Source organism: Dreissena polymorpha, chromosome 15, assembly GCF_020536995.1.
Source record: "Dreissena polymorpha isolate Duluth1 chromosome 15, UMN_Dpol_1.0, whole genome shotgun sequence".
Classification (NCBI taxonomy): Eukaryota; Metazoa; Mollusca; class Bivalvia; order Myida; family Dreissenidae; genus Dreissena; species Dreissena polymorpha.
The window spans coordinates 17509764-17520022 of NC_068369.1; the positions used below are offsets into that span (position 1 = coordinate 17509764).

At 34.4% G+C, this 10259-nt stretch overlaps 1 protein-coding gene across 1 annotated transcript; it reads right to left on the reverse strand.

The window, feature by feature from the left end:
• Window positions 1-591: 591 nt before the first annotated feature.
• On the reverse strand, window positions 592-8056 carry LOC127860479 (protein sax-3-like). Its single transcript, XM_052398568.1, has 9 exons — window positions 7873-8056; window positions 6560-6844; window positions 5811-6089; window positions 4840-5044; window positions 3883-3959; window positions 3299-3441; window positions 2358-2523; window positions 1603-1743; window positions 592-730 (listed from the first exon to the last, which is right to left on the reverse strand). Exons 1-9 carry the CDS (start codon window positions 7916-7918, stop codon window positions 717-719), a joined length of 1356 nt encoding a protein of 451 aa, XP_052254528.1. The 5' UTR covers window positions 7919-8056; the 3' UTR covers window positions 592-716.
• Between the last annotated feature and the right edge of the window lie 2203 nt (window positions 8057-10259).

The following is a 10259-nucleotide window of genomic DNA, read 5'->3' on the forward strand; positions in this document are numbered from 1 at the left end:
TAAGGATGTTTCGTTTTCATTACCTCTTTCGTTATATTTGTACATTTTTCATTTACTAGTGTGAATATACCAAAAGTGCATATAAACACATAATTGTTTTCAACGATTTCTTAATATAATACTCTTCTTATAATTTAAAGTATTGTATTATAGTATAGATTATTATCCATGAATAACTAAAATTGTATACGATACGTGAATGATAAACACGATTTCATGAGTGTTAATATATTATGTCTTCTATATATTATGTTATCTAAAGGCAATATAATAGAACAACATCCGTCCAACATAGGTTACATATTATGTTATCTAAACCCATTATAATCCAAAAACATCCGACCAGCATATGTTAAAAACAGCAGCTTCAATATATGGTGTCAACGGGCCGTTTGAAGTGGATAAACACACTGTTTTTTAATCAACCTAACGTTTGGAACACGAAACTTTGCACAACTTCATAATATCTTAAAATCTACCGAGCAAACGTTTCATTACCACAGCTATAATAAACACGTTTTCATTATCATATAACCGTATTGAAAGTGTTGTGTTATCAACCACGTTTGAATTAAACAAAACAAAAACATATACCAGTCAAATGTCATTTATTAATACTTAAAATACAAAATATGTATGCAATACTCATACAAAACAACATTTATTCGATAAATTAAGTTGCTCTGCTCCCTTATCATCCGTAAATGTTGGTCTTCTCATGCTTTCTCGTCTGCAATAAACATTGTTTTACATCAGCTCATTCTTCTATTAATAAAACATAGTTTCGACATGCTTTGGAACAATTGTATTCTTATAACTTTTATATTTTAAAGGCACAGTTGAAGTCCATTTCGTTACATAAAATATCGTCCGTGCATACATGTAATTAGTAAATTCTTAACACTTGGTTTTGCTCTTTATTGAAATCATAAAGCCTTCATAATATGTATGTTATACACGAATACCCCACATACACATACTTTAAACTCAACATGCAGTTGACCAAGATATGACTAGCATATGAGAGCATTTCAAGAATCTGTTAAACGAAAGCCCATATTTGCCGTAATACCTCTATGCTTTATTTGCTTGCCACTATCGCATTATGGACATGATGTTAGTCGTATATTGGCTTAATCAGGACATGGGACATATTTATAAATTAAACAGAGATCAGTCGACTGAAAATTCGATACCTGTTCATTAAGCAGGTGATATTACAAAGTAACAGTAGCAAATTGACGGTTATCTAATACCAAACTAGTTAAATGGTCAATAATGGCTTATCGATGTTAATCTAGTCTCTGGGTAAAAATAAGTTATTGAATAAATATTGCTTTCTTAGACCGGATTTATACCAACGATATGACAACAGTTCTTTCTCTAAGACATAATCGTCGTAATTTTAGCTCTTTATCCTAAATAGCAATAATATTATCAATTCAATTTCGCCATGTGTTCAATGGACACAAATTGCACAGACCAGCATGGCCTTTAAGCACATACATGGTATACTAGTCAATTAAGTTTTCAATTCAAAACGTGCTTTAAAAACAGTGTAACACAATCAGATAAGTATTCATTTACAGGTGGCTAACTTACATGAGGTTCGCATTCGTCGCCATTTGAGAAGGAACACCAAGGCAGCACAAATACCAAGGACCACGATGACCGACCCCACTACAACGCCTACGACAACGCCCGGTGAAACGGGATGCAACGGGTCAAAGTTCTTCGGAGAAGCTGAAATATTTGAATTTGAACATTGTATTCTTAGGGCGAATACGCGAGGAATTTGTATACCATGTGTAAAAAAAGATTACAAACATCTCCTAACTAATCAGACAGAACCGTAAACGTGTTGTATATGGCTCCATGTTAATGAATGCGTTCAATAAGATTTTGTGATATTTTAGCGGCTTATCTAATGTTGTAAATGCCTCATGTTTCATTGTATAGTAAAATATGACATATTCAATTGCCTAAGCTAGCATTGAAACGCCTTTTAAACAGGGCGAAATTCTAAAATGACAGCCTATATTAAAAATTCATACGCACCAAACTATATACTAAAACTACATAACTTTTGAACATTTCGACCTCAAGAGGCTACATGTATTTGTTAATAAACGTCAAATATATCTTTTAGATTGAGATAAGTTTCAATGATACGTGCGAGATTCAGGGCTTGTAAAAATGTAAGTGCACACATGATGTTGTAAACTTAACTGTGGGATTGATACAACTGGCAGTAATACTTTATTCGTTTTGCGCGTCGACTGAGTTTGTATTACGTCTCAAAAGAGGCATTCCGATAATAGTGCAGATATCATGACAAGAAAAGCTTAATTAGTCACCTTGCGTTGTAAATGTTATAGGCTGTGAAAATCCCCTGTATCCTCGTTGATTTTCCGCGACAACCGATATGTTGTAGAACGTGTTCTCGTTGAGTCCGTTAACCACGTGGGTCCAAGTCTGGTTGATTCCATGCGTTGTCGAGTTGTCGTAGATATAGCTGGTAAGCTTAAAGAGCCACAGACAAATGTATTCATTGCAAGGTCTATTCAGGGTGATTCAAAATTAGTCCGGGCGGTAAACTTTTTAACATTACACTTTTCGCGGTAATTATTTTATAAGCTTTTGCAAATTAATTCCTTTTATATTTTCGCGATATTATTTTAAACTTAATTCTAAAGCTTTTAAAATACATATGTGCTCTATCACGTTATAATCGACGTAAATTATTTTCCGATGAATATTTTAAATGTATAATGCATAGCGTCAACAGGTTTAATCGCCCGCTGCTTCTCACTGACCATTTCAAGTATTTCAAGTAGGCAACCCGAGCATTAATCATTATCAGATTGTGTTGTATATGTTTTTGGTCATTTGCCTTGAAGAAAATACCATCGGACGGGGATTTCTCTGATGATAATATTTATCGACATTGCAATAATCATATACAGTCACATGATATTTGCATATTACCTTCTAGCATAATACGTGTATGGGTATATAGCATCATGCGTAATTTCGACTCTACGTTTTCGGACACCTGTATTTTGTAAATATTTTTCGTATATAAGTTTTCGGACACGAACAATAAAAATTATTTTTAAGTGTCCGAAAACATAGAGTAATTACGGTAAATAGACGAAATGATACATTCAGATAGATAGAAACAGTTTCAAAACAAATAAAAAAAACTTTTAGTCCACAGTAAAACATAAATCAATTATCTCCCCTTAAAGCATCGTTGTCGTACATTCGGATTGGCTTTGTTATCTTGAATTATTACCGAAGAAAAAGTGTTTCCATTGTAAAGTCTCATGACAATGAAGTGTTGCTGAGAACCCATGTCGAAACCTGACGTCCACCGGACCGTGACGCTTTGGTCTGTGACGTTGTAGATATGAACATCACGAGGGGTCTCCGGGAAACCTTAACAAGTAAATAATATGGAATAAAAACATTCCGTAGATCTACGATTTTCCAGTATTTGAATTTGTCCTCGCCGATTTTGTATCAGCATGCATAAGGCTGTTAATGCAAGTAAACATTCGTAAACGAGCAATAATAAGACATTCAAATGTTTATTGAATTTCATAACAACATTATGTATTCCATCTGATTTTGATTGCCTCATTCCTGTTGTGTTATTTGGATTTACAATTTAAAAGTATAAACAAACAGGCGAAAAGGCTGTCAGGCTAGTTCAAGTACCGGAACATGTGTTTTTCTTCAGTGGTTATTGTAAATTCTTATTCGACATCGTTTACGGATATGTAAAACCGTTAATAACGGATATATTATTTACATTCTTCCTACATGTCTGTTATACGTTCAACAAATGTTTAAACTTTGTAATATACCACCACCAACCATTTGCAGTAAGTTGCATCGTTGCCGTATACGTCCCATATTCATTCTGTAACATTATGGTGTAGTTCCCAAAGTCACTGAAAAGAAATATATATATAATTCGTATACCTCTCAAAACATAGTTGTACAATCTATATCGCCCCAGCGGAACAAAAAGGTACTATGTGCCTTCTAACTTCAATGTCACATGGTACATTTTGCACCAAGGGCGATATTAATAGTTACAGGGTTAGTTACAAATCCGATACGGGATATACGGTTCTGTGGAAAACCGAAGGTCGAGCCCCGATATTGTTTTCCACAAAACCGTATATCCCGTATCAGGTCAGTGACTAACCCTGTACCGATTATATCACGCTAACAACTTTCCATCTCATCAAATAAACAAACAATGTTTTTTTATAACTAGTATTACTGTATCGAAAATATTAACTGCCCAATATAAAATATTAACTGCCCCATATAAAATATTCTACTGCCCCATATAGTCTACTGACACCATATAGAATATATGGGGTAAGCATGTGACGTCAAACAGCCAATAAGAGAAAGGTATTTTGTAGCTTGCGTGATATATGGTTATGTATTCCATTCTTTAAATGAGCTATACAGTATAATAATATGAATATATCAATACTGTAATTATATTCAAGGATAACACAATTGGTTTATTAATAATGTGAATTTGTAACACGATACCAATACCTAAACAAGCCTTCATACGTCCTCAAACTGAAATGCACTTCAATCGATAAAGTAATAGTATAGGTCACAGGTGATATATACAAGTTGGTCATATGCACCTAACAAAACGTACTCCGGACAATCCGAATATAGTTAAGGCAGTAATCGAATTAAACTTCGTATGTAGCGCATCCATATTGTAGGCACATTCGTGTGCATTTTCGATAATATAAGATTAGATTGTTTAAGACGTTGCATCGAGGCTCAATGTACCTGACTTTAACAGGATTCCAGTGGTCCCACACCAGTTCCGTCCGGTCCGGCCAGTCGCTGATTGCAACCCTCATCGGTTGACCGTCCGGTCTTGACCATATTCTCTTAGGACGTGGATAGGATGTAAAGTTTAAGGTCACTGTTGCTGGTTGTCCAACCGACCCCTCGAAACTGAAGCTCTGTCCCCATACCGGCCTTGGAGGACCTGGAGTAAGGAATAAGTGGACATACGGTTGCAACTATGTTTTATTTATTAATCATCTTTAATCAATCCAGAACATTATCAACCCTCAGAGGCAATTTCATACCGGGCCTTAGTGTTTCAATGTAATCGATATTACGCATATATCATGTGGCAATCTCATGCAGCGGGATGTGTACGTCCTAAATCAGCATACTTCATGTTTTGATGACTTGCTATAATATTATTGAATGTATTTAATATATATTTCATCAGGTCTTTTCACATTACGATGCTTGTTATTTACGTTTGGGATAATAACCTAGATTGAAAAATCTTGAAGGCTTAACGGTATTTGAACCTGAGTCCAAGCAAGCTTGGTAGTTAATCCGTGGAAGTATACAGGCGCCGTGTTGCAATTGATATGATGTCCGCCTAGCGACTGGGAGGTCACTGGTTCGATCTCAACCGTGGGAGCGTTATTTTGATCTCCCCAAAAGACACAAAGTACTGGTTCTAGGCCCAGTTATGGACTCGGGAACGTTTTGTATAAACAGTAAGTACTCTAAATACAATCGAGGTCAAATAAATAGGTTTAAACCATGTGTGTCTCAATGCTGTAAATAACTTCAATGCACAGTAGCCGTATACTCTATGCTTCTGGTAAAACTAAACAAGGTTTTGGAAATAACCTTTAAACCAATATTAATAATTAAATAAACGACGAAACGAGAAAGGGACCGTATATCTAAATAGCAAAATCATGGCAAGACAAATTAAGGGAACTCACACAACACGGTTAAGTTTGCCCCTCGTGTAACGTTCTTTCCGTGACTTAACCGGTTGTAGCCTGTACAAACCCACAACCCCATGTCCTCGCAGCGAGCGCTTGGTGACTGCAGTGTTGCATCACCAGACACGGTTGCACTCATCATTGCCTGGCCAGTGTTTAGGTTCATGATAGTCCACGTGGGATCGGGGTGTGCCTGAAAGTTGCAACCGATGCTGAACGTGGCGTTTTCCATGATAATCGTCGGTCCGAGGTTGAATCGGTCGATCTCCGCTGGGTCTAGTTGGATTACAATTGTAAGATTTGGTATAAATTTAGAAACGGTAAATAGTCGGTCAATCCCAAATTGTAACGGACAACAAAAATATATCAGAACATCGCTGTTCACATTGAATAAATATTAAGTGTTTGCTGAAATCAAGGTGCAATCAACGAATTGAGATGTACCATGTTACGTTATTAGCAAACATATGTAAGAACAAGTTACGTAACGTAATCATATAGCTACCATTTAATAAACAACAACTTTTCAGCCATATGTCAGCATTTAAGTATTTTAGCCAATATTTTAGGCTTTCACCGTTAAGTTTACCCTGGCATTAATGATTGTTACCGTAGATTTATATTGATTGTAATACGTCGTTTGTCATGATGTGTTTTTTATTTTAAAAAAAAACAAATTGATAAACACAAAGTTACATTAAGTGGTATTAAAAGAATGTGTAAAATTACTGAATTATCGGACGTACATTCTACATCCACTGTGATGACGTCAATAGTAATGTTGGCTCCGGTCGCGTTGAAGTAAGGAGCGTCCGTCATATTCAAGGCGTAGCAGACGTATTGACCGGAATACGTCCGGTCGATGTTGAAAATCAGGAGGTCGGTTCCATTCTGCCTGAAGGGGTGCCTTGAGTCGTTTTTGGCCCAGTACACTTCGATGTCCGGTAGGACCGTGGCGTTACAGCGTACGATCAAATTGTCGCCTTCTACACGTGTGTACTTGCTAAGATTAGATGTAACGATCTGAAGTCCTTAATAAAGAAATATTTTACGTATGAACAATGTTCACATAGTGAAGAAATCCAAAAAATTATTGACAACATTATGATATACCATACACACTACGATATTAAGAGATTACGGGTTTTGATTTCGGAAATCAATGTTATACAGTATAGGTATGTTGCATTGAAAAAAATTCAACATATACCTTTTTGGGTTATAGCATTGTACTTAGCAATCTTACGTCAAAGACCTATGAATTGTCTATTTTTGCACTGGGGATAAGTCTTATAAATACAAGAAATGGGAAGAAAAATTGGGCTACATAGTGGACGTTATATTTTTCTTGTGACAAACAATAGCTTGATAAGGAATATTTAACTAAAATACCGATACGGTGCCAATTACTTTTACATTTACAGTTGGCATTCGAAAATGTCACATGGAAGCTTATTTGCTTCTTTGGAGCAAACGACACAAGCTCATGGATGCCTACCTTAGACGACTCTCATGAAGAACTTTTTAGACATTGATTGATCATTTTGAGTTTGCAGATTCAATAAAACATCGTCTACGGAGAATTATGAATATTTTTATTAACAGCAATACTTATTTCATACACTGTTGTACATAGCTTGACTATTGCTAACACGCTTCCAACTCACACATTTTATCCAATAAACATTTTAAGAGAGCTACAATAAAGTTATCCCATAAGTTACAAAAACCGTATTATAAGCGTTTACAAACAGATAGTCGAAGAACTTTGCGCTTGGTCAAGAGAAATTTAATGTTTGTAATTGTATTATTACTTAATTATGTGCACATGACACCTGGTTTGTGTGTTTTTCTCGAAAATTAAAGGCTTCTATAATACATTACTTTATTTGTTTATTTTGTATGATCGTACAGCGACATTAAGACAGCCACCTTCATGTAATTTTATATATAAAAGAATGTATACTAGTGTTAGTTTGCCAATCGTACGCCAGCGTCACAATTAGACAACATATACAATAAAAGAATACATTTAAACCTATAACAATTTCAAACTTACCTACTAATACAATACATTTCGTTAATAGCCGATCCATATTGAACATCCAATAATTCGTTTGTCAACTGAATTTTAGTTGTAATTCGGTTGGTTTATAGACATTGTGTTATCATAAAATATACTAAAAGTCCAATATCATTCATAGTCATTGCTAAGTTTATAACAACGGTTAACACATCAACACTATGTCGTATATGATAACGGCGATAAGATATCGTTATTAAAGGAGCATGACACGTTTGTGATTTGACATTAAAACAAGAATTGCATGCGTCGGTCAATACATGTAGCGGGATTCACAAAGGAAACCCCATTGCCCCATGTGGTATTGTTCTCATCATCTATGCCAAGGTATACACTACACTTCACAAATATGTGAAGAACAATAAACAGCAAGAAATACACTAGTTTTTTTTTTTTCCATTTCTTAATACGAGCGTATGCACCTTAGCGTTAAAAGATCCGTAGTTTATACTGCATAAAGATGGTCCCGTTAAGGGTAAGTAAGCAACAACATTTATATATATGTATAGGTGGGTGTCTGAACGATACTTTTTCGCTTGCTCGATTGTTTTATTGTTTGTGTGTTTCCCTAATATTAAGTGAAAAATTTAATCGAATGTAATCCAAATGAAAATCGTTGTCAACAAAAACACAAAAATACAGTTCAATCAGATATCCAATGAAGAAATCAAGACTTTTCCTTACTTAAAAATCTGGAGAAAAACTGTGCCCGTATCACCGTTTGTAAACTACATAGACGTATCCCTTCGTTATTAAAAATGATTATATCATAATTCGGTTATAACCTTTAATATTTTTTTTTGCAATGTTCGATTTAGAACACACGTGCTAGAAGCGATCACCCTCGAAATTTAGAGATATTATATTGCGAAATTAGGGTCAACGTTTAAGACAACGATGAACGATGTTAAAATCTGCAGTAACGTTCATAATTTATTGTATACTTAATGCTACAATAGCATATTTGATATGTACGGGTTCGTTTTGAAATCCCTATTGCGCTATAAGAAAGACATCAAATGATGAAAGTAAATGCGTATCAAAGTTAACCAATATATTTATGAAAAAAATACTTTTGCCAGAAATTTATAATATCAAAATTGAATGTTCTTCAAAAGCTCATTGCAAGACAATTTACAGTAGCATATTTCAAACTATGTACATTATAAAGAACTTTCCAGAGGCAAGGTATTCAACGCATTTTGTCCTAATTTGAAAGTAAATTGATTGGAATGTTCAGACTTGTCCTTTTTACATTATTGCAGAAAAGGGGTCTTGATCATATACACGTGTTTTGAATAACGTTTACATGGATGCTAAAATGTTTAATTTCTAAGTATAATATTCGTTATTACTCATTAGTTGTTACATGATAGTTTCTCTTCATAACGTTTGACAATTCCCCCTTGCTTTCTGCACAACGATAGAGTATTATATTAAGAATAGAATGTATTACTGACATATTTCGCATAAAGGTAACACCATTGATGATCCTGCGATATATAACTCAAGTTCACAAGACATGTTAAGCGTCTAATGGTTTGTTAGGTATTGATTACAGGATTTTCAGACCCAATCACAATGATTGTTTGGACCAAACGCATACGTGTTTTCGAATGACACTGGTGTACGTCAAGGGTAGGAAGTTTAGCGTTCTTGTATCATGAATGAGACAAAAGTGAGCGATTTATATATGGGTTTTTTAATTAAACATGTATTTGTAAATATTTAGGAAAAAGAACATCAATTTTGGACCTTAATGTTTAGGAGACCGCAACAGTAATTGATCGGTATACCGAGAACTTTACAAAATTTGTATCTGTATTGTTGATTAGTTGGAATGTGGAAAAAGGCAAGAAAAACTACTATTATTTAAAACATTTTAACAAAAACCATCGTTTGTTGTCGTTTTAAATCAAATTTATTTCACACAATACAACTTTTTTTATCTAAACATGTGTCGGAAATAAAGATGAGTTTTATGAAGTCAAAGCATCGGAACTCAAACTAATTACAAAATATAAAACACACATTTACATAAAATAATTTACTATTAAGTTTTATATTTGAATATCACCCAAAACATGCATCATAATACATAACATCATATGGCATATTTGACGTATTCAAATATAAAATAATCATGCAGCATGATTCATTACATCATATGGAATATTTGACCTATTCAAATATCATATTATCATGCATCATGTAACATTATATCACATTGACCATTTGATGTATACAAATATCATTTGACCAATCCAGTATGCCTTGGCTGTTTCATACTCATCATAAGAATAGAACCGACCTAGAAAAAACAACGACTAATCTTGTCATTGACATTTGACACATAATTCACA

Bases quoted from the DNA above. Each gene is read 5' to 3' on its own strand.
- LOC127860479 (XM_052398568.1), bottom strand. From the start codon at position 7,918: ATGTTCAATATGGATCGGCTATTAACGAAATGTATTGTATTAGTAG. The intron at 3,960-4,839 runs GTACATTGAGCC...ATTTCTTTTCAG, and splicing joins TGGAATCCTGTTAAAGTCAG to TGACTTTGGGAACTACACCA. The intron at 1,744-2,357 runs GTGACTAATTAA...CAAATATTTCAG, and splicing joins TATAACATTTACAACGCAAG to CTTCTCCGAAGAACTTTGAC.